This window comes from Rousettus aegyptiacus, unplaced genomic scaffold (genome assembly GCF_014176215.1).
Source record: "Rousettus aegyptiacus isolate mRouAeg1 unplaced genomic scaffold, mRouAeg1.p scaffold_m13_p_8, whole genome shotgun sequence".
Taxonomy (NCBI): domain Eukaryota; kingdom Metazoa; phylum Chordata; class Mammalia; order Chiroptera; family Pteropodidae; genus Rousettus; species Rousettus aegyptiacus.
The window spans coordinates 7589347-7614609 of NW_023416311.1; the positions used below are offsets into that span (position 1 = coordinate 7589347).

The 25263-nt window shown below is 45.7% G+C and overlaps 1 protein-coding gene across 2 annotated transcripts in view; it reads right to left on the reverse strand.

Moving 5' to 3' along the window:
- Positions 1–9069: 9069 nt before the first annotated feature.
- PARN (poly(A)-specific ribonuclease) overlaps positions 9070–25263 on the reverse strand; it is a 137079-nt gene continuing 120885 nt past the window's right edge. For both annotated transcript variants that reach the window (XM_036226344.1, XM_016129790.2), the window contains 2 exons: positions 17710–17903; positions 9070–10137 (listed from right to left, as the gene is read on the reverse strand). In XM_036226344.1, the coding sequence (XP_036082237.1) occupies positions 10085–10137; positions 17710–17903 (247 nt within the window). In that variant the 3' untranslated portion in view covers positions 9070–10084. The remainder of the gene's footprint in view (positions 10138–17709; positions 17904–25263) is intronic.

The following is a 25263-nucleotide window of genomic DNA, read 5'->3' on the forward strand; positions in this document are numbered from 1 at the left end:
ACCTTCTTCCAAGGCTTCTAGAGAGATCCCTGGGGTGGGGTGGGGGTGGGGGGTGGAATCATCTGAGCTCCTGCCCCGTCTTCCAGACAATCTTCCCCATGTGAAGTCAGACAGGAGACAGGAATGGCATGTGATAGAGGGCTGGCAAAACAGTCCCTTTACCAGGGCAGGGAGCAAAGATTGCTGTGTTATTCATCGTGTTCTCTGTCCTTCCTGTGGGAACACGGAGCGAGGAACACTGTGGACTGGGCAACTGTTGACTTGGGAAACGTTCCCAATTTCAGAATAAGTGATAGGGAAGGACGGGCCGAAAGAGCGAAAGGTCTGGATGACAGATGGCGTGTGTTTGAAGGCAGGCGGCCCCAGGCTATGGGCACTGTTTAGTAATGTCCTCTTGGAGCAGGGACAGAAAACTGCTCCAAGGCACAAGGCCACCTCTTTCTGGAGGAGATCCTGATCAGACCCCCGCTAGAGCTGAACGCAAGTTCTCTGGCTGAAATGGGTCATCCCCTAACCAGGGAACTCCATTTCCCATCCCAGGACCTGCCAGAGAAACGGGACTTCCCCGGGTGGCAGAACGGTGCTCGTCCACGGAATGTCTGTGTGGCCTTTTCGTGTGTAAGGACTTCTTTCTTTCACTCCCCTGACACACGGCAGTGCCTTCACGCTGAACATCAAACTCATTAGAGAACCCACGCGGATGAGTGGGGAAGGATTTGTTACCAGCCCATCAATGAGTAAGTAGCATGCCGATGAGTGCTTCTCAAGGGTCAGAGAAGACGTAAGCTAAACATGTGTTTTACTCTTCGGACTGGTCTACACTTGCTCTGCACGAGCATGTCTTTTCACAGATTACAGGGCCTGCCTTTCCTGTATCCAAATATCCTCTAGAATAGTCAGGGCTTTCGTGGTGGCAAGTGTCAGGACTGGAACTCAAACTACAATAAGCAAAAGGAGATGGTTTACTGATTTACCTCACTCAAAAGGAAGGGGTGGATCTAGCGTTGGCACAACCAATTCAGGCCCCAAATGCTGCCGCCCACATGCTCTCCGACTGGGTTTTTCTTCTCTTCTGTTGCAAGTCGGTTCTCATTGCGCAGGCTGCCAGCAACCCCAGGACAGGTTCTTCCAGCACTGAGAATCTTCCCTGGCATGCCCCCTGCCCGGGAAGTGATTGGCCCATTCCATATTGAGGGGGCGCTCTGATTGGCTGGGCCTGGGTCAGGTGGCTAGGAGGGTGGGGTACTGTGAAAGGCAGGCCCTACCGGAATTACATGGCTGGAGAACTTGGGCTCAAAGAAATTGGGGTGCTTCCAGAAAATAACCCACTTCCACTTCAGTCCAACATCACAAATCTGTGGGTAAAGGTTTTCCTGCATTTGCTTGCGAAAACAAGTGCCCGACCGAATCCAGATGGGTCTGTCAACATGCTGCCACTCCTGAATCTGGTGTGGGGCCCCTTCCCCTTCGCCATCCTCTGCCCCACTGTCTGTCTGCCTGGCGATCGCCCCTCATTCTCCTACCTGCTTCTGTTTGCACTGGGATCTTAACCGCCAGCTACAAAGTTTCTGGGACAGAATCTGTTCGCCCTCCAGGTGTGCCCGACCGAGGGTCGACTTTATTGAAGAGCCCTCTGACAGCTACCTTCCAGCCCTCTGAAGACCCGAGAGCTGCTGATAAGCCAGGCTGTCAATCTCAGATGACATCTGACCTTCCAACTCCAACAGGCTGAGTGGCAGCTGAGGGCAAAGCCACAGCTGGATACTGACAGCTCTCGGCTGCAAAGAGGGGAGGGGAGGGAAGTGTAGACCCCGCCCATCCTCTGGGACAAGCAGATCTGATTTGCTCAATGTACCCCAGTGCTAGCTGAAGAGAATTCATTTATGCCCCCCCACCCCCAAATGGCTTGGGCCATCAAATAAAGCACCCCTTTCCAAGGGGCACGACTTCCTATTGATGACCCTGCCCATTTGTGTCTGGTCACAGCCATCTTAGCAATGGCCAGGAAGGAGTCCAGGGGCAGGAAAATGTGGCGGGGTTACAAGGCGCCGTCCGGAGAACCTTCAGGCTTGGCGCCTCCGTGGTGTCGGGAAGCTGGTCGACATCCACGGCTAGCTGCTGCTGCTGCTCTGTTACTGATGCAGAGATCGGGGCAGGCAGCGCTCCCCAGAGCGGATGTTTGTGGCCAAATGAGCATCCCGGATGCAGATGGCAGCGGCGCGCCTCCAGAGTTAGGCCGGACCTCAGGAGTCTCTCATTTCCTTCTTTTACAGGCGCATCTTCACCCCGCACTGGGCTGTCAGCCTGCTGTTTTAAAGGAGGGGCTCCGGCCCACCTTTCTTCGGAGTCCTGTTTGATCACCGTCCAGGTCTACGTCTTCTGTGTGGCCACATTCCCCCCCGGTGCATGTTGTACCCTATTTTCCTAGTTACTGCACCCTTTTGGAGGCAAAGGAGAGAATGAACACAGTAAAGGGACGCTGGTCCTGGCAGACACAGGGATGGACTGGAGGCTCGTTTTGTTTCCAGGCTCCATCTGAAACCTTCTTTTGCCATTTCCACTGGCCCCGTTTACGACCGTAAAGTCATGGCTAGACTCGAGTCCATTTTAGAACGTTTAGCTTTCTTTAACTCTCTCTCTCTCTCTGGGGCTGGGGTCCAGAGGGACACAGAAGCGAGGCTGCAGAGGCTTCTAAAGTCCCAGCTCAAACTCTCCCTCTGCGGTGGGACATTTGCTTCCAGAACTGAGCTGTTTCTCAGCACATCAGTCTATTTTTGCAGGAGAGCTGGCTGCCCCACGCCAAGGTTCCTTACCACAAATAGAACTCTGGAAGGGCCCACTGGTTTCCTCCAGGCTTTCAGACACCTCTTCGCATTTCACTTGGCTTCCCTTCCCCAGCCTCAAAAGGGAACGTTTGGAGCCCCTTCTCTTCGGCTGTGACTGCAGGCCCCTCCAAGGTTCTCCAGGGGATTCCTTTCGGGTGGCAGCGAGCCTGGCCTGACTCTTCAGCTCCGGCCTCGGGCACGCCCCGCTGCCGCTCCTCGGAAGCTGAGCTGCGAAGCCCCAGGGGTAGCCAGAGAGCCAGTGTGCATCCCAAACTGTAGGCTCAGCCCTGAGTGAGAGGGTAAAACAGACAAACCACCGGTGTCGCTGTCCCTTCAGACCCCCGGCCTCTCTGAGTGCCTCAGGCCCCCACCTGTCATTTAAGACAGGATTTGAGAACTCACCTTGTAAACCGTCACGGGCAAGTGACATACAAATGAGGCATTTACCTACCAAGGGGAGGCCCAAAAGTTGAAACGAAAAGCAATCCCCGTGAGTCGAACCGAAACGAGCGGGGGAAAACAAGACATCATCTCACTAACCTGTCAACCAGGTAAGAGGTGGCGGTGCCCAAGATCGGCTTTGGTTCGTCAGAGTCCGTGGTTAGAAGAAGCAGGGGAAAGCCCCTTTCTCGAGGCCTTTAAGACAGAGCTTCGGAAGATTCCAGAACAAAAACAAGTCCAGTTTTTCTAAAAAGAGTCCCACTTATGGATCTCAACTCCTTTTCTCAGGCAGCATGGCCTTCAAAGCTCAGTCTCTGGCAGATAGACTGGGTTCAAATTTCAGGTCTGCCACTTAGTAGCTCTGTGAACTTAGGATGTTTCTAAACTGCTCTAAGCTTTCCTTTCCCCTCCCAAGGGAACAAAGGGAAAAATAATAATGCGCCTGGCACATAATAAATCTCGAAGTCTGAATAACATGTGTCTACAGGAGCTAGACCCTTACTTAACATGAAAGAGTGACATTTTCCACATGGTCCCAATTATCCAAACTAAATTCGATACAAACAAGCTAAGAGGTGCCGACTCCCAACGTGAACTAGAGGTGGATGTGACCTTGCCCTTGGATTTGCTCCCAGTCACCCCGGCTTTGGTTTGTAAACAAGTGTGTGCATTTCCCTTGCAATAGAGACAGCTTTCCCAAGACTAGCGGCTCCCAGACCTGAGCGGGCACCTGAACACCGGCGTGGCTGGTTTCTGGGCTGCTGGCCCCACCCTCGAAGCTTCTGACTCAGTAGGACCTGGGTGAGGCCCAAGAATTTCCATTTCCAAGAAGTTCTCAGGTGATGCTGCTGCTCCTGCTGCTGCTGGGAAAGAGGAGCGTCAAAGGCCTGGGCATGTCTCCCACCCCCCCTCTTGGCTCTGGGCCTTGCGGCCTCCCCTGAGAGTGAAATGATTAGCTGGCTCCCGAGGCGGGTGTTTTGGACGCTGCTGCTAAGGATCTGTAGTTCTCTGGCAGAAGCGTGAACTGGAAAGCAGTCTGGCCATACAGATCGAGAGCCACGAAGAGGGGAAATGTGGTCCCAACCCAGTGCGCTGACTCCTGATGATCAGGACAGTGCAGATGAGACTCGGGGACACAGCGATCCTGCCACCCCAAGTCCCTCAGCAGGTCTCCCTCCGTATGGACATATGGCAGTGTCGAGTCTTGGTTAGGCACATGCTATTGTAGTCAGTTACCCTGAGGCTTAAATTCCAGCTCAGCCACTGACCACGACCTCCAGGGCAGGTGACTGAACCCACCTGGACCTTGGTTTTATCTCCAAGTGGGGACAAGAGTACCTGTAGTTCAAAAACTCATTAAGTGCTTCGAATAGAGCGCGTTCCAGTACACCTTTCCTGTTATTATTACAGAAGAAACACAGTGGAATGGAGACGAAAATCTACTTTCTAAAAGCAAAGATTAAATACTGGGGCAGGGTGCTGACCTTAAAATGGAAAGTTCCAGAGAGTGAGGTTGCATGTTTTCAAAGAGACTCCTGCTCCCTCCCAGCGTGTGCGTGGACCAGGGACGTGGCAGGGGGCCGGGAAAGAGCTCCACGAGCACCCACTCCCTGGGTGCTTTCTGTCCTCACTCAGCGAGCTGCTCAGTGACCCCGTGAAGAGGGTGGCGGCGGTCCTGTCTGACAGCCGAGGAAACTGGGACTGAGCCAGCTCCTCGGGCTCTCACGGCGGGGAACTAGGCTCGGGCCTGGGCAGCCAGCAGGCCCCGACGCTGCGCCCGAAGCGCTGCCTCCAACGTCCCCAATCCCAGCGATTCACGGAAACGCTCCCGAGAGGCTACGTGGGGGAGAGAGAGAGTGGAAAAGGGAGACGGCGAGGGCTCTAAGGTGCTGCCAGGTGGGGGCTCCTATCGCCTATCCATCGGGACGCCACATGCTTCTCGAGTCACACACGCCGGGCGGAAGCTGAAGTCGACTGGACAACGGCGAATTGTGGGGGCCTGTAACAGCAGCGGAACACCCGAGGGAGCCCCACGCCCGCCACTTAGACGCGGCCTCCGCAGGCGGGCAAAAGCCGAAGCTTCTGAGTCACAGCTACTTGTCAAAGTAACCTGTAGGCACAGCGTTCTGAGATACTACTTCGTTTTGACCCCGTCCAACAAATGGAGGACTCCCTCCTGGGTAAGATCAGTCCTTCTTGAGTAAAATGAGGGACTCTTGAGTCCCCAGATTCTGGGCTGAAACTATGAGACTAGGCCGGCTGGACCACAGTGCCCAGAGGGCGGATGTGGAAAGAATTTTACACTCCTCATCACCAACTGGAACGTGGTCGAGAACCACCTTCAGACTAAGCGTCCACCGTGTTGGCTCAGAAACCCCGTCCAGGCAACCAGGTTGAACAGCACTGTCCCCCACCTGTCCCTGAGCTAGAGGAGACAAGTGTCAGAAGGCTGGAAACCAGGCCTCTGGCTGGCCTCAGAAATACGGCAAGACATGTCCATGGACAAGTTGTACAAGCCAGGCATGAATCCACACGAGTCCACAACGTACACTCTCAGACAAGGTTCCTTGGCTTCAAGCTTCCTTTTAAAAAAAAAAAGTAGGCATGGGGGTTCAATGTGTTTTCTTATGAAACGTTAATACTCCCCTCTGCCCGGCCAATGAGCCAATCAGAGGGCTCTTTTTTGTTATCCTGTCTTTTCTGATGGGATTATCTTATCTAAAACATTTCCATTTTAAAAGACCCTCATCACCAGGCCCAGCCACACTGAGAGCTTTCTCAAGTTCAGGTTCACTGCATGACTAGACAAAGCAGGAGGCCAAGACAGAGACAGGCGAGCGGCTGAGGACAATTGGATGCAAAGATTTACTCCATGAATCACGTGGGGGAAAAACAATTTAAATTGAAGTCATGAAACTTAAGTCATAAGATTTAAAAAAAAAAAAAAGAAAGAAAGAAAGAAAAAAAAGCATCTCAAAAGATTGCACTATTTTTAACACTCACTGGTTTCCCAGATCAGAGAGACTGGCCTGACCTTGGCAATAACCAAGGGTCACAGAGTTTTCCTCTCTGCGTGAAAAGAAGAGACGCAAAATCGTTCAGGTGGGAACCGCACATGCAGAAATGAGGAAACCCTCCCTGTGTGGCCGAACAGCAATGATGGCACATTTCAAATACACACACACTCAAGACCCACACTTGTTATTAGGCCAACAGATTTTTGCGCCAGGCACCAAAGCAACCCAATAGGAAAGTTCTCCACAAATGGTGCTGGCATAACTGGATACCCTCCGGGAAGGAAGGGACCTCAACCCCTGTCTCACACCATACACAGAAAACATCAATTCAAGATGGACCCTAGACTTAAACATAAATGCTACATGAAAGAGTAGTTTTACAACTTGGGGGTTCTTAGAAAGAACATGGAAAAAGTTGAAAACAGATTTCATTAAAATTAAAAACTTCTGCCCAGGAAAAGATACTGTTAAGAAAATAAGTTGCTGGGAGAGGACATCGTGAATGTTCTCACCACAAAAAGATGGCGTGTGGCGGTGGGGTTGGCTAGTGCTACGGTGGTGATCCTTGGGCACTGTCCACTTTAAACTTAACACGATGTCATGTGTCAGCTGCATCTCAGTAAAGCTGGAAAAAAGAAAAGAAAGAAGCCAGCCATAGACCGGGACTAAAAATTCGCAAAGCAGCTGTATGACAAAGGACTGGAGAGACTGGCACTCTCTGACATCATCGGTGAGAGTATGAGAAGACCACCCGACAGAAGAACGCTCTTCGGCTTTGTTCTCCGGACGTGCCTATGGTGCGCAGTAATTTGCTTGTGCCGAATTGCAACCCCTCTGCTATTCCTGGATAAACACATTTGCTGCTCGATAGCCTTTGCTGCTTAATTTTTAAGGTTGACGATGTTCGGGTTGCATTAATCAGAACCAATAAAACGTACACTCCGTATTTGAACGTTCCGCCGTTAAGTTTTATATCCACCGACCCCCCAAATATAAACAAACGCTGGACTCTCACTAATGGGAAGCATGCTGAAATATCTGGGGCAGGGAGTGTACAGATGTTTGCAACTTAAGGAATGCACCAAAAACTAAGATGAATCGATGTGGTGGATGGACAGAAGGATGGCTGAATGGCGATGTAATAACATAAATATAACGAAACGCACAGCCTCGGTGGTGTGTAAATGGGTGCTCACTGAACAATTCTGTGTGTGTCTGAAATTTTCCGTAACGAAATATTGCAAGGGGGAGGGGGCGGGGGGGTAATAGACAAATACAAAGCTATAAAAATGGACGGGCTGCAGCCCTCGGTCTCCGCCCCAGCTCCAACGTCAAAGAACTACAAACCTGTCCGCAGGGAAACGCTGAGGGCTCCACCCCAGGCCTGACCCCAGATCTGGCTGCAGGGTTCCAGAAGGGTCGGAACCACAGCACCAGCACACCATGCCCCTGGGCCTCAGTATCCGGGCCAAAGAACCGTCCCAGGGTTTTATGCCCAGAAGAGACATCGAGAATGCCTGCTGTGGATGTACGGAAAGGGAAAAGGGCCAACCCCGTTCAACCGTTTAAGTCACTTGAGACCGTTGGGAAAATAGGGCTCTGCTGGGTATTTAATTTTGAGCCAAATTCCACGTGACCATACCTATGTCAGCTCTAGCTACCAGAAACAGAGACGGTAAGGGTTTCAGATAGAAAGCGTAATCTTCAAATACAACTACAATTTATATGCTGTGCATGCCGGACATTTATTTTACATAATTTCACGTATCCTCACATTCACCATGTGAGATAGGTTTACTATCCTGAGTTTAAAATGGAGGAAATTGAGGCTCAGAGAGGATAAATAATAACGTGTTCAGGAATACAGAGCTGGGGCCGGAACGCACCCTCTGGAACACAGGGCCTTTCTAGAAAGCACTCCTTCCCGAGCCCCTCTCTGGACCAGGAGTGGCATGGGGTGCAACCTGTGTGTTCGCAAAGATTTTTGAGTGGGAAGCTCGGGGTTTCGGGGAACAATGAAGAATCTCATTACCTTGGGACAAGGAGCCTGCTCTCTCCCACGGAAGACCGGGGGCGGTCAGACCACCACCCATCTGCGTGCTGGCGGTGCCCTCGTGTGTGCTTGTCGTAAGGACGCCAATCGCAGTCTTCGGTAGGTTCTCTCTCTCGTTCACTAGTTAAAAAGAAGCGTCAGGCACAAGTGTTTGTCCCCGTGAGTTTCCACGACGTGGCGGAAATACAGCAGGACCTTTTCAACCCCTCCTTCCACATCTTCCTTTCCTTCGTCTTTACCCTCCCTTCGAACCCCCTCTGAGCTGTGCGCAGTGAGTGACAGCTTTAGAAGGGCTGGGAGCTCCTTCCAGCTGGGTTTGGGTTTGTAACTTCGTGGCTGTCAAACTCCTGGGGACAGGAGAGGAAGTGGAAGGGGAGATGTTAAGAGGCTCTTAATGAGGGGGGTGGAGGGGAGAGGGCGGGGGTGGGTGGGTGGGTTGGTGGGTGGGGATTATCTTATAAATCTGAATTCTTGTAACACCAGGGTGAGAGCTCAGGTTCCCGCCATGTGGAAAAGACGCAGACCTTCCTGCATAGCCATGTACCAGAGGCTTAACTCTAGCACCAGGCGCCCGACTCACTGAGGTGGGAATAGGGGTTACAAGTGAAAAGAAAAAATCCATAAACACCAGGCTTGATGACTTACCAGAGATCTTTAGAGAGAAATGACACCTATGTAGAAATCAAATACATCACTTACTTATTTGACAAAAAAGAGAGAAAGGAAGAAACCAGAATTCTATGAAAATGTCTTTAATTTTCATCTTTTGGAAATACATTTTTCATTTTTATTTCCATGATACAAAAATGTTAAATATCTAACAATGATCTATAGGAAGCAGCTCTACTGAAGTAGACCCACGGAATTCTGTCGCTGTTGTGATCTGCTTCAACACAGAAAAGGCTGGTACATGTAGATTTGTCATGATTTCACACACACACGCACGTACACACGCACGCACGCACACGCACGCGCCACCTTACACCCAGCCGGTCACCTAAACAGAGGAGACAACCAAGCTAAGACACTGACGAGTGAACACAGCACTGAATATAAAAACAGAAATTAACTTTTTTACTTGTCCTGCCATGAGACTCACATCTTAGGAAAAATAACTCTAAATAAATATGCCCCGAGGCCAAGGCATATGTCAAGCTCCTTTATGGGTTGGTGTGGGTAGAGATTTTCCTACTGGAAAAACAAGCTTGAGGGCTCCACAGTTTCAGGCATCGAAGGTAGGAAGCAGATGGATACAACTGGTTTCTCCGCGGGGGCATGGGGACCACGTGCTGCGAGCGCCCCCGAATCTGAGCACGAGGCGGCGGTGAGAAGCTCTTGCCGCAGGAAGGAGTTGGAGCCCAAATTCATGATCGCAGCACCCAGGACGGCCAGCTCTTCCTGCGTGTTTCACAGCTGGCATCCCCCATCAGGTGGATTCCCGAGCACACTAAATTTATGACACGGAAGGTTTCCCACGAGCAACGAATAACTGGTTACTAACGTACACGTTCACGACAGCCCGGAATCGTGCTGAGTGTGAGCAGACAGTTTACATTAAAAAGGGAGGGGAAAAAAAAAAAACACAGCCACAAAAAAATACAAGCTGGGTTTTTTTTTTTTTTTCAGGAGACACACTTGGTTTCAAACCCCTCCCACACCACACTTATTAGACACGGTATGGCTTCCCAACGCGCCGGCTGCCTCTTTCTCAGCTACGGCACCCGCGATTGGTTTCACTCCGGTCTTTGTTACCACGTGTCAGGAACTTCGAAGAGCTTGGCGGAGCTGTCCGAGATGCTTCCTGAAGGGAAAGGACAAAACAAGATGAACGAGGAGAGAACAGAGCGACCGGCTCGGGGTGGGGCGGCTGCGCGGACGCAAGGGGGAAAGGTCCCCAGACAGGTCTTGACCGTGGACAGCGGTGCCCTGCGAACAGAGGTGATGCCACGGACACGTCACAGGTAGGCTCACTGAGGGGTCTCCCTCCCGCCTGGCTGCCTGTTTACTTGATGGGACTTAGCATGAGATGCTTACATCTCCCCGTGAGCACGCATACCATATTCTTCGCTAGCCACCATGCTGGGCACTTAGTTCATTTGCTTTTCAGAAAAGCCGCTGGTATATATCCCCATTTTGCAAATGCAAGAACAGGTTCAGAGAGGCTAGGGGAGTGGCTGAGATGGGGTTCGGGTCCTTCCACAGCACCGAGATCGCCGCCACAGTCCCAGAAGTCTGGATTTCTGTGTTCTGTGGTTTATGAGAAATTCCAGGGTCTCATGGCTATAGGATGGAGGGTTCAGAGACCTCGAAAGGGGCAAAAGAAGCTTGCGGCCTTTTCCGATCTCAGCTACACCGGCTAAGGTTTTCCTGTACTGAAGGGACCTCTTCCATTACAAGCGGCTTTACCCCAAAGTTAGAAGCCTTCTTCTCCATTCACACCACCTTCTGCAGCAGGAGCGGCAACCTGATCAGGGCCTGGAGCCCCGGTGTCCAGAGCGGAGTGAGTGGGAACTAAGTAAGGAAAGGGTGTGTTCATAATAGAAAGTGTGACAGGCCAGGGCTCTTGCATATCTGGTGTCCTGCAAGAGTCACGCCACACACTGAAGGGCTGGCGGTGGAAACCGGCCAGCCACAGCTGCGGACACTCCAAGGTTTCCAAAGGGAGGAGGTCTTTGAAAATGGGGAGCGGCTCTCAAATACTCCCCTCCCCAGAACAACTAAATACTGCAGGTACACAGTAAGACAAAACTAGCCTGTGGCCTCCTTCACGCATTCCTACAGAACCTGCTGGAAGGGAGGACGATGAACATCAATAAAGGCATCTGTATACTTCACATATCAAAGAAATATTACGGCAGCCAATTAGCCATTATAATGGTAAACCACAAGGCCAAAAGATAAATAGCCACAAGCAAATGCGCTGTCATACCCGTAACACTTACAGTAGGACCTGTTAGCTGATGGGAGTGTGTGTGAGCATGGGGCACGCCGTCACACACACAGGAAGGCGCTCCGTGAAGGGCTAATGAGAAATCATGGAATAAGCAAAAGCTTGGGAGCAAGGAGAGTCTGGCTTGACCATTTTACTTGCTGGATGCCTTTGAACAACTCTCACTGCATCTATAAGATGGACTGACTACTGTATGCCACGTCGGACTCCTGTGATACAGCAACGTTCCTGGCACAGAGTCAAGTTTTAATGCATATCAGGTCCCCTTCCCTGATCGATAAGGTGGCCCGACATGGAGTATGGCTGCTCCCCAGGAAGCCAACAGTCTGCAGTGGCAGATACTACTTTTCCCTGCCTAAAATGTGCGGCTGCAGAGAAAGAATAATGTGGACAGAGGAACCAGAACTTAGGGACCATCTAAAGGAGACCCAAACCAGAGGGGACCTGCAGGTCACTGTGGTGTTCTTTCCAGCACTTTCCAGAAAGGGAGTGTGGTAGACTGTGCAAGGATCAGTCTCAAAGCTGGTGGACAAGAAGCTATGGCTAGTTTCCCAGGAAACTCATTTTCACAGCCCTGTTTTACTAGAGTGCAAAGAATTATTCAGGAACAGTTTTTCTTTTTAAACGAGATAAACTGAAGGACATCTGGGACATCTGTCTCCTACTTTGATGGACCTTAAGGCATACCTCGCACCATATACAAAGATGAACTCACAATGGATTGTGCATCTAAGAGTAAAATCCCAAACTATAAACCTTCTAGAAGTAAACAAAGGAGAAAATCTTTGCAATCTTGAGTCAGGCAAAGATTTCTTAGATATGACACCAAAGGCATAATCTAAGGGGAAAAAAATGATAAATTGGATTTCATTAAAATTTAAAACTGCTGCTATTTAAAAATACTGTTAAGAGAATGAAAAGATGAGTACCAGACCTATCAGGGTAATGATTCTGTAAGGTACATAAATGTCTAATTACTATGTTATATACCTGAAATTAATATATTGTATGACAACTGCAATTGAAAATAATTTTTTTTTTAATGTGGAAATAATAGAACTCTGTAAAGTACCCAGAAGATATTTAAAAAGAGAGAGAAAATAAAAGTTTTTTTAAAGCACAGTCTGGAAAAATTTGCAAAGTACTCAGAAGAACCTGTATCCAGAATATATACAGAACTCCTAAAACCTAATAAGGAGGAAATGAACGACTCAAAGAAAAAAAAAAATGAGCACAAGATTTGAACATTTTACCGAAGATGAGATTTGGGTGGCAGATAATCACATAAAGATATACCTAACATCATTAGTCGTTAGGGAGATTCAAATCAAAGCCGTGATGAGATACCGCCACACACCCATCAGAATGGCTAAAAAAGACAATCCTAATACCTGTCAATGTGCAGAGCTACTGGAACCCCTACCCTGCTGGCAGGAATGCATAATGGAAACAGTGTGCCAGTGTCTTAGAAAGTTAAATATACACTTACCATATGACCCAGTAATTCCACTCCTAGTTATTTACCCAAAAGAAACGACAACTTAGTTCATACAAAAACCTGCATCCAAACGCTTATAGCAGCTTGGTTCTTAGTTGCTGAAAACTGGTAACAGTCTAAATGCCAACTGGCAAAATAAACGAATAAACGGCAATCTACCCATAAAACAGAATATCGCTCGGCAATAAGAAAGAATGGATCACTGATACATACGCCACCACAAAAGCATCTCGAATGCATTATGCTTACGACTCAAAAAGTTACCTATTGTATGATTCCATTTATATGACATTCTGAAAAAGGCAAAATTACAGTGATAGAAAGCTGATCGCTGGTTGCCAGGACCCAGGGGGAGGGGGAGGGACTGACTACAAAGGGGCGGGAGGGAATCTTCCGGAGCGATAGAGCTGTTCTGTATCAGGGTCGCAGTGATGGTTATGTGACTACACACATTTGTCAACACTCACCCAATCGTACACGTAAAAGTGGTAACTTCCATTGAACGTAAATTATACCTTAACGAAGCTTTTTCTGGAGAAGGTATTGGGAATGTTGTTTAAAAAATCCAATACAATTTTCATAGAAAATACGCTGATGATTAAAGTTATTTGCCCAAGAATTTTTCAAATGGAGAAAAAACAGGATACTAAATTGCATACAGTATGATGCCAATGATGTATAAAAATGATAGGTAGAGTAAACACTAATTATGGGGTTTCGTTCTCTTCTATTTTTCTTCATTTTATATGCTCTCATAGTGAGCGCATCATTTTTATTAACCACAACAACGAAAGAAATTAAAAAGTGGCAAACACAATAGGTTATTGTTTCTGCTTATTTACCTCTGAACTAACTAGAGTGAAAAGGAGAAACTCAGAGGGAAGATTTCTCTCTCCCCTCAGGTGAATCCAAAACCTCCAAAAAAACTACACAGTACACTGGAAATTTGCCACCGTGTAATTTTCTAGGGTGGAATTCTGTATACAGAAAGATCTCTGGGGTGCCATATAAAAGTTTTTAACTAGGAAGTTGAAAGGGCGTGGGAATGGGGTAGTTGCCCACGCCCAGCAGGCGCGGCTCCGGAGCGAGGGCGGGGGGGGGTGGCCCTCTCGCAGTGCACACCCCACGTGCCACGTTCAGGTGGAAACTACGTGTTAACCAAGTAATTGCGAAGCTCCTTGGGAGGCCACTGACTTCCTAGCCTGGTCGCTCAGGTGGCTCAGGTGGCTCAGGCGACCGGCAGCAACACCAGCAGATCTAGACCTGTACCAACACGTGGAGACTGCGGCTCTAAGTAGATCAGAAACTTTTACACTGTGACCCTAAGGATTTGAGCTTGAAACGTTCAGCAGATTAGTCAAGACTCCAATAAAATCCACGGTTCTTCGCAAACACTTCACGGTCTAATGTGTTGCGTTGTAAACGCAAGGGGGAGAAAGACTTGGAGCAACCTCTCTATTACATGACAAGAGTCAACAGGAACAGACACTCTCCCGGCACTCCTTGGGGGACGCTGTCTAATGGGGTGCTGATGGACCCTCCGGCGACTAGATGGCCCGTGAGCACCCTGGGCAGGGCCAGTCTGCGCAGCCCGTGATTTCCAGAAGAGGTGAGGGGGTGAGGTGAGGCCGAGGCTGGGGCTTCTCCAGACACTGGGAACACGTCCCGGAGGCAGCTTACTCCAGCATATGGTACACGAAACGGTTTTCCTTTATGTACCAACCAAGAATGTGCCTTGAATTCCTCAGAGGAAAGGTACACAGCACTACTCATCATAATAAATATTAAAAGAGGGGACTTACATTACACATTTGCTTCCAGAAAAGGACAGAAACAACAATGAGTAAGAGAAAAACACTACGTATATAATACGTACATAACATTGAAGCCCCAAAGGGGAATGGTCGCTTAGATTTTTATCACGTGACTTCATCATTTGAAAATCTAGGTTAATAGTTGCTGTAAATCGTCTCCTTGTACAGAATCCTTTGCTTCCTCTAAAGTTTGGATCAATTACACACTGCGGAGAGGTGCAATGGGTGAGCTCTGGGTCACACGGCTCCCCCAAACCGGCAAACCATCTATATTTGACTTTGGAAGTTTATAACTCTTTGAGACTCAGTTTCCTCTATAAATTGAAAGTATTATCATACCTTATTGGGTTTTGATAAGGACTAGATAAGGTAAAAAAGGATATCGTGGCACAATGTCTGTTATATAATATAAACTCAATAAATGGTAATTTAGCACATTTTGTTATCTGGGAAGAGGGAGTCTAGTACTTAACACTTTGTGTACCTTAGATACTAAAATGTATAAGAAAACTGACAGTTTCGTGTGGGATTTATTAAGCATCAATTGTCCCGAGATTGCTACACAGTACAAGATATTCTATGGTCCTAGCTACTTCTTCTTTGGAAAAGAGAAACTTCCCTACAGATGAAGTACTGTTTTTAACGTTCTTTACGCCCTCACTGACAGTGCTGGGGACCCAGCACACCTCTGTAAAGCCCCTGAATACCTGTCAGGATACTGTCCCCAGCAGGAGAGCTTAGACGTGACACCCTGGGACCTTTCTCTGTAGGACAGGCTTTCCCACACCGTAGGAAACACTCGAAGGCAGCTCCAGCTCACACCCAGGCCAGCCGCTCCCAGCTCCTGCTACACTGGGCCTCTGTGATGACTGCAGACCCTTCACAGGGGCTGAACTCTGTCCTCTGACTCACAGGATCTTATAAAGTAACTGAGCAGGCAGAGTTTGTTGTCTCAACAGGTTCAGCATCTGACTGCTTGACCTACATCCTGCTAATCCTATTAGGACTAAAGGCTTACAATAAGCCAGCTGAAAGGATTCATTAAACAGCTACCCTTCGAAAGTCCTGCTCAGTGAGTGGTGCTCCAGAAGAAAGCTCGATTCTCTCAAAGTCTTTGATTCAATTAAAATTTGCAAGATTTTTCCTCTTTTTAGCAGGCCTGACAATGAAGTAAAAAAATCTATCATTTTTTTAGCTCACATCTTGTGGCAGTGACAGCTTTACTGTCAATGGGAGAGAAAACTATTTTAATGACGGTATTATAAATTCAAAACCCCAAATAACTCATATAAAGTTTTCACTTAAAACCATGGAAGTTATAAAAGGAGCTAATCTATTAATGCAGTCTATTATTAGGTATTTTAATTTTAATACCTTTAAGATTATGCTGAGATAGAAGGGAAGAAACCCTGAAATCTTGTCCCTGAGAAGTGACAGATAAACTGAAGAATTCAAGAGAAGAGATATGAAAGAAAAAAAAAAAAAAAAAGGAGACCCCCTCTCCCCAGACACACACACACCAAATCGTGCTCAGAGTGATCTCTAAAAGTCACGCTAACATTTAATATTTCACATTTGTCGAGAAGGTACAATTGGCAGTGGTAGCATCACAGATGAAGACCAAGTATGCTGCAGATTAAAAACATCTCCAGTATGTATTTCAGGGAAAGAAAGGGAGGCAAGTAAAGGGAGGCACTCTGATTCAAGGAGACAGTTCGTATATACAATTTAGGCTTCAAACGAGAGTTGAGGTTTGCAGCTGAAGTTAGGTGTCAGCATACTGCACAACAACATACCGAACATTCTGCGGCTTCTTTGATTTCGTTAATATCAGTGAGACGTAGGAAACGTCTACGGTCAGACGGGGCCACATGCAAAAAAAGGAATGAACTGAAACACGGTGGGATCCTAGGTTGGGTGTGAATCAAGTTCCATTGCTTTACTACCTTTCTTTGATTGGGCTGTTGGTTCTAAGCAGCGTAACTGACTGTCAGGGTGGGGGACAGAGGAGAGGAACAATGGCAGCCAGGGCTGTGGCCCTCTCATCCTGAGCAGACAGTACAGACCTGCGCCTACCAGAACCAGCTTTCTTACAGGGCAGAATTAAGGGCTCCGCGCCCTTGGGTGAGTCAGGTCAACTTTTCGGTCCCTGTAAAACAGCCCATGATGACTATCTCAGATTTAAACGGAAGAACTTCTGTTGAGCATTAAGTGTCATCATGCTGGATCCTTAGCCAGCACTCAGTCAGCAGCAGCTGTAATTATCGTCACCCTGACAGCTGCTGGACCAGGTTATGGCCAGATCTGAGGAGCAAAACCCCTCCTCCCTCACACTCTGGCCCTGTAGAGCCCGGTGGGCAGGAAGGGCTGAGTTAGGCCATGGACCCTCATGCCAGGGTGACGGGATGTGGGATTTAGCGTCACGCGGGCTGGGGCTCACCTTCGGGGTCTGCTTCTTACTACCTACACACAGACCTGTACATGTCTCTCCACCTCCCTGAGCCCCCAGACACCTGCATCACCGAAACAAGGAGGGAATTCCCTATGTCAGACCTGTTGCGAGAATGAAACTCAACGAGGAGAGAAAAGATTCCTACTACAGCTTCTAGCACACGATAAGCCCTCAACGTGCTAATTTCCTGTTTCCTTTGCTCCTTACATAATTCTGCTTATGAGAGAAATCCAGGGCTGCCTGGGTTTTGCTAGGAACAGTGAAAACTCTGCTACTGAAAATAACATGTGTAGGAGTAGGCCTCTGTGCGCGTTTAAATATACATTTAAAATGCAGAGGCTCCTTTAAACACATCAGCAAAACCTCTCAACCATGGGGGAGCGAGAAGACACCACGATGGACTAACCACCTTTTCCCAGGAGCACCGCCCCCCACACTTTCGTCCCCAACATCAAGCCTTACTTTATCAGGAGCCAGGGCTTCTAAGGGACTCCTCCGATTCAACGAAATTGGTCCTAAAACAATCTGGCCCCACAGAAGATTATATGGGCTTTGCCACCAACTGGAGACCTGCTATAATTCCTCCCCCAAAATATGAGTTTCTTGGGCACTGAAGAGAAGAACACAAGTCCAGAACGTTAGAAAGAGCCACGACAAACCTGCCGGAGGAAGGTCCTTCTTCATTCTTTTAAATTTCTTGGCCTTCTTCCTTCCCTCTGTGGGTGATTCTGCACAGGAATCAGTCTGCTCAAGCTCAGGGTCGGAAAACTCGCCGGATACTCTGGCCCCCAAGCCGGCTTCCGCTGGACTGGGGCTCAGCTTTCTCTTCCCTGCTGTGCTGGTGGCCGTGCGACTGAAATGTAAACAGGGGAAGGGCGGACAGGTGTGAAGGTAACAAGAAGACTAGGCTATAAAATTATTTTAATGCTCTCAAGTCTATTAACACTTAACTGGCGATCAACGACAGGGGCGACAGGGGCGGCTGTGAGAGTTAAGACTTTATTACAAGCTAAAGTGTAAATTTCCCCATGACAAAACTCATTTAGAAGAATGTTCTGCATTACGCTTGTGTAAATATCTACAGATCTAAGCTGTATTTGCTACTTAAAAGAACACATCTGTAAAGGAAATTCCTGGTCTCTATTTCGGTAGAACTACTGTAACAAAATAAAAGCCTCATTACCTTAAATCAGAAGCTAACATTGTTACCTTCATGACTACATAATGGATATGCAGCAGAACAGAAGAAACTTGAGTCTGTCAGTTACCACACTGCTCATGCATTTGAATACACTTACGGGGCATACCCCACTTTCCTATAATTCTCTTCTATTCCAGAAAGGTGACTTGCCAAATTTATAACTAAACCTGGCTTCGTTTTTAAATCCTTATAGGATTTGACATGTTGAATTAAATCAGATTATAGGTCCCAATTTTTCCTTAAGAAAATATGTTCCCTGAAATATAACCTGATAAAAACAGAGACCACATGGCCAGTGTGGGTCCTATCTCTTCTAAATGGGTCTTATAAATAGATTTTTGTTATTACAGCCCCCAAGTTATGAAAAGCATAAAAAAAATCAAGTCATTCCGCTTACGAGAGGCCATGCAAGCCTATTTAAGCCTTCCCTAAGAAGCGAGCACTTTAAAATGTTACATATAAAAACCTCTGGCTACTCAATGATTCAACCATCATCAAAAGATGCTGGATCTAGGGAGACAGGTTGATAAAGAGTAGGATACCTGCGTGGCCTCACAGACTTGACACCCCGAGAAGGATACAACATCACTCACGCAGTATTTTGGTCAGAATTGTACAACCTGTTCTCATGAAGAAAAGGCAGACAAACCACATGAAAAATATTTTATTGAAAAAAAAAAGGGGGGTGGTGGTGTTCTTCAATAACGTCATTGTCATAAAAAAGACAAAAGAGACATGAAAGATATAACACATTATATGGACTAGATCTTAGACGGGAAGGGGAAAAGCTATAAAAATACTATTGGATCAAATAATAAAACCGAGACATAAACAATAGAGTATTAGATCAATGTGAAATTACCGAAGTTGATAACTACTATAGTTGGGTAAAAGAATATCCTTATCTAGAGTATTTAGGGACCATGAGGTATTAACTCCCTCTCATATGGTTAAGAAAAAAAAAAAATGCTATTGGTCGGGGGAGGGTGGCTGGGAGATGAAGAGAAAGGGAGAAGGAGGGAGAGAGAAATCGAAACGGTCTGTGTGTATAGTAAGTCCGTACTTAACGTTGTGGATAGATCCCACGACTTTATGCAAAATGGAGTCTAAAGAAACCAATTTTACCATAGGCTAAATGATACAAGCGTAAGTTACGTTCCCGACGGCATCGCATCCAGTGTAGCTAAACGACACTGAACACCATAATGAGGACCTGCTGCACACAGGGAGGGAGGGGGGAGGGAGGAGAGAGAGCTCCGCCCACGAAGCGAAAATCAGATGGAGCGAAGAAACGTTCACAGCACGTGAATCTGGATAAAGAGCGCGCACGCGTGATCTCAGGAATATCTGTGTGACTTCTGTAAACTTTGACATTGTTTCCAAATTAAAAGCAAAAATAAAAAAAATAATAATTGAGAAGCATGACATGTTATTGAATATCTTCTGATACCTGCTGTGACACAATCTAAGACTGACTGAGGGACGCTCACCCCCTCACTAACCAGTATGCCACCTACTTAATAAGAGCCTCCCCCGGCCACCCCCAAACAGCCTCCAGTCCCACCCATTTCATTCCCGTCCACCAGTCCAGGTCCTTCCTCACCCACTGCAGCCGTGGACTCCGCCTGTTGTAACCCAGACTCAGAACAGGGTCCTGCTTGGCCCACATCTCCCTCGCCTCCCCTTTCTAGTCTCCCTTCCCCTTCGAATCCATTCTTTCCAATGTTGCCGAACTTCTTCCAAAGCAGAGACTTGGTCGAGATGTTCCCAGCTCAGAAACTTCCACGGCTCTCCACCACAACCTAAATTTACTGCTTGGCACAGCACCCAGGATCCTCTGACATTGGGGTCCCAATCTGCTGTTCTAGCCTTACCTTCCACGAGGCAGTCGAGCTGCAGAGACAATACACATTTACCTCGATGAATTCCCATTCCATGAACTTTCCCATTTATCCATCGGCCCCCAAACACCCTACGTTACCCCGTGTCATGCTGCTGTTTGTGCCAAGACGCTACTGCTCAAATACCACCAGACTCAAGAATGTCCCCCCAATTCTTCTGCCTAGAGTTCCTCTCCTTCCATGCATCCCATAATACTGTCTGTCACAAGGAAGCCTTTAAGTCATTCATCCTAACTATTTATAATAAACAAAAACTGGGAACAGTGCAGGTATCAATCAACAGGAGAATGGCAAAACTATGGTACCTGCAGACGATAAAATAAAATTCTGCATATAATGATAAGGAACTGCTGATATTTATAAAACCATGGGTGAATCTCAAAAATATTCTAAGTGAACAAAGCCTTGACATAAAAGAATGGGTATAGAAGTATGCTTTTGTCAAATATTAGGTGGACATTCTACAAACATGGGGATTGACTGCTTTAACTTTAGCATTAACTGCAAATGAAGACGTTGCAGGCATTTGCTGGAATATATTTTGATCCTAACCAGAAGTTAGTGTGGTATTTTGCCCAACAAGACCCACAAACCTGTCGAGCTCCTCTCCACCACCATCTGAGTCTACCATACTTTAGAGACTTATGCTAGTATATCCCTTCTGGAAAGTTCTTGTTTTTATATAACTATTAAGTTTACAAAGCATTTTCATTAACATTTTCTCATGTAATTTAAAACATACTTCTGAGTTCCTAATCTCTAGTCTCTGCTCGCAGATAAGAACCCTTTGCTTTCCTAGGAAGGACTATTGCTTAGTGGACATCGTGCCTGCAAAAGCCTCAGATATGTCTGAAATTAATACATTTCATATGTTTGCACATGTATACGTCTATAATATCCACACCAACACAAAATCTTCTCAACGATCATTCTCTAATAAAAATAAAAGGTACAACCACATCCCTTGTAGCTCAACTAAAGCAGTTTGGAATCAAAAACATTTATCATACACTGAAAACCAAATATATTAAGTACTTACTGCCTTTAAATTTTTAATTCTTTATACATTTTTAAGGTAGGGTTGCTGGTGGCGTGTATGCGTGTTATGTATAGGCATCCTCAACACATGTATGTTGATAAGATACTCCTTTACAGATTGATTTCAAAGGTCAAAAGTCAAAATTAGAATCCCACAAAACAACCTCCCATTAGTGCGAGCTCATTTTGTATGCAAATTATAATGCATGAAGTAAGCTATTTTATAATGAGTGTGAAGAGCACATTTAAATCCACTGAAGAAATGGTGACTAATTAAAAAATAAAATGTTACGGACACAACTTGGTATGTCAAAACTTAACATTAAACCTTGATTATTATTTATATGAGGGATGCAAATGATAAGCCATCCTGGTTATAATGACTGTCAAGTCAAACTTAGAACTTTGCTGTAAGGCATCATGAACAATGCAGCAGCTACACGCTAATTCTGCAAGATTCTCCATTAACTTCGTCCCTTTAGGAGAAAAAAAGGTTTGATATAGAAAGGTCACATTCACAAACTCCTTCGGTAAACCCATAAAACTCTGGCTGCCCCATAAAATTTCTCCCCTATTTTATTTTAAATTAGAGCATTATTTACATTCAAAGAAATTCACCCATTTCAAGTGTACAGTTTGGTTCATTTGGGGAACTGTATGGGACCGTGTAAGCGCTACAGTAATTCAGATGCAGAACGGTTCGCTCTCTCCGAAAAGATTTCCTAGGCCACCTTGCATTCTATCTCCTTCTCAGTGGCCACCCATCTGCTTGGAGTTCCTGCAGTTCTGCTTTTTCTACAAGCTCATATGAATGAAATCATACATAGTTTTTTTTGTGCGTTTGACTCTCACTTAGCATAATCCTGAGAACGATCCACACGGCCAGAAATCTTGGCACGTCATTTCTTTTGTTACTGAGCAGCATTCTTTCATGGTATGGCTAGACCACAACACACTGATTCATGTGTCAGTTGATGGACAGTTAGGCTGCTTCCGATTTTTTGCTATTGTAAATAACAATGCTATGAATATTTGTATAAGGGCTTTTCTTTTTTTTCTAAATCGTGGCAAAATACACATCATGTAAAAATTAACTATCTTACCCATCTTAAAGTGTACAGTTCAGCTATTAAGTACATTTCTATTGTTGTGCGACTGTCGCCACCATCCATCTCTAAACTCTTTCCATCTTGTAAGATCTGAAACTCTATGCTCATTAAATACTAACTCCCCAGTTTCCCCTCCCCCCAACTGCTGGTCACCACTGTTCTACTTTCTGTCGCTATGAGTTTGACTATTCTAGGTACCCCGTACCAGAGGCCTCATACGGTATTTGTCATTTTGTGAATGGCTCGTTTCCCTAGCATAACGTAAAGCAGTTCATCCACGTGTCACAATCTCTTTCCTTTTGAAGGCTGAATAATATTCCAGTGAATAGAGATGCATATTTTGTCATCCCATTTATCTGTCAATAGACAGTAGGGTTGCTTCCACATTTTGGCCACTGTGAATGATGCTGCCATGAACATGGGTGCACAGCTATCTGTTGGGGAGGAAGAAATTTTCTACCCTTCCAGGTTCTTTAGGCTGGTCTAATAATTAAACTGACAAGAGACAAATTAACAAGAGAAAATGACCGAATTTAATTACATACCTACATATGGGAACCTCACATAAACAAGAGTGTCAGAGAGCCCACGTACATGACGGGTTCAGAGACACAAAGGTAAAATAAGGTATACAGCCAAAAAACGAGGTAAGGAACCTGAGGCTTCAGAGAGGAGGAGGGCAATTCACAGGATGATAAGAAAGAACAGCTGATCAGTATTCAGAAGTTTGCCCTGCCCTATAGATAGGTCATAAAAAGTTATTTCTGGTGATAACTCATCATGGGCAAGGCCCCAATTTAAATTCTTTAAGAGGTAACGTTTTTCTTGGGCCTGCAAGGTCTTGATTGTCTTCAGCTCGAAATAATCTACATGCCAACGTAGCGCATCTTCGGGAGGCCTGTTCCGAAGCCCTTCACATCTCTTCAAGACCCTGCTTCCAATTCTTTTGGTTACTAACCGAGAAGGAGGACTGTTAGGATTGTGCGGTAAATCTATTTTTCCTTTTTTGAGGCCTCATGATACTGTTTGCCACAGCAGCTGTACCATTTTACATTCCCACCAGCAGTGCACAAAGTTCCAATTTCTCCACATCTTGCTAACACTTTTTTGTTTGGTAGTAGACATTTTAATGTGCATGAGGTGATATCTCACTGTGGTCTTGATCTGCATTTCCGTACTGATTAGTGACACTGAGAATCTTTCCATGTGCTTGTTGGTCATTTGTATATGGCCATTCTTCGTTGGAGAAACACCTATAAAAGTTCTTTGCCCATTTTTTAATCAGCCTGTTTTGTTGTTGAGTTTTATGAGTTCTCTATATACTCTACATATGAATTCTTTATCGGATATGATTTAAAAATGTTTTCTCCCATTCTGTGGGATGCCTTTTCATTCTGTATATATATAGTGTCTTCTGATGCACAAAACTTTTTAATTTTCATGATGTCTAATTTGTCTATTTTCTATTTTGTTACCTGTGCCTTTGGTGTTATATCCAAGAAATCAATGCCAAATACAATGTTGTGAAGGTTTTCTCCTATGTCGTCTTCTACAAATTTTATAATTTTAGCTCCTACATTTAGGTTTTCTATCCAGTTTGAGCTCATTTTTACATATAGTGTTAGGCAAGTGTCTAACTTCATTCTTTTGCATGTGGATATCCAATTTACCTAATTTATGGAAAAAACTGTCCTTTCTTCATTATCTTGGCACCCTTGTCAAAAATCATGTGACTATGTACATGTAAAGATTTATTTCTGAGCCATTGGTCCATATGTCTGTCTTTATGACAATACCACACTGTTTTGATTACCATGGCTCTGCAGTAAGTTTTGAAATCAGGAAGTGCTAATCTCCCAATTTTGTTCTCCTTTTTCAAGATTGTTTTGGCTATTTGGGATCCCTTGAGACTTCACATGAATGTTAGGATGGATTTTTATATTTCTGCAGAATATAACATTGGAATTTTTATAGGAATCACGTTGACTCTGTAGATCACTTTGGCTGGTATTGATATTTCTTTCAGCAATGCTTTGTGGATGAAAAGAGAGCCGTCTCTGTTTTCCTCTTCTTACAAGGGCACTGATCTCATCGTGAGCCCCGCCCCCACACCATGGCCTTGTCTAACTCTAATCACCTCACATCATCACACTGGGGGTTAGGACTTCAACACAGAAATTTGAGGGGAAGGGGACAGACACAATTCAGTCCACAACACAAGGTCACCAAGATTTTTTCCCCATCTTTTTTTCTAGAACTGTTACAGTTTTAATTCTTACATTCGGGTCTATAAGTCATTTCAAGTTCATTATGTACATGGTATGGTATGAGTGGAAGTCCATTTCTTTGCATACCATTATCCAATTGTTTCAGCACTATTTGTTGACAAAACTAACCTTTGCCTATTGGATCACCGGCATCTTCGTCAGAAATTTTTAATTTTCCAAATTCCCAACAGTTATTAATCTTCAGGAATTGAGGACAAGAAACTGAAATTCCCGAATCACAAATTATTCTGTATATTATAACAGCACTTTATTATGTCTTTTAAAGGAATAATGAGTTATCATAAAATACTGAATTACTTCTCTGTGATAGGGTTATATTAAAAGTTTCCGGGGCCAGTTTGGTATAGTAAGATTTAACAACAACAACATGGATTATTATTATGAATCAACACACTGTGGCAAAATTACGTGTTTTTATAATCTCTACCTAATATAGTCAGTAGAAAACATTAAAAGAACCAAATATTACCACCAAAGAGATGGTCAATAAATATCATTTAAACACTGAAAGATGTCACAAATACTTGATATTTAAAAGTTATTCCTAAATTAGATTTCAAAACACACAGGCATTAATTGCTAATATTTGTCTTGTGACAAATATTTCAGACGTAGAAAAGTTTCATGTTATACTGATGAAAAGTTTCATGTTATACTAAAAGGGTCAAATTGTCCT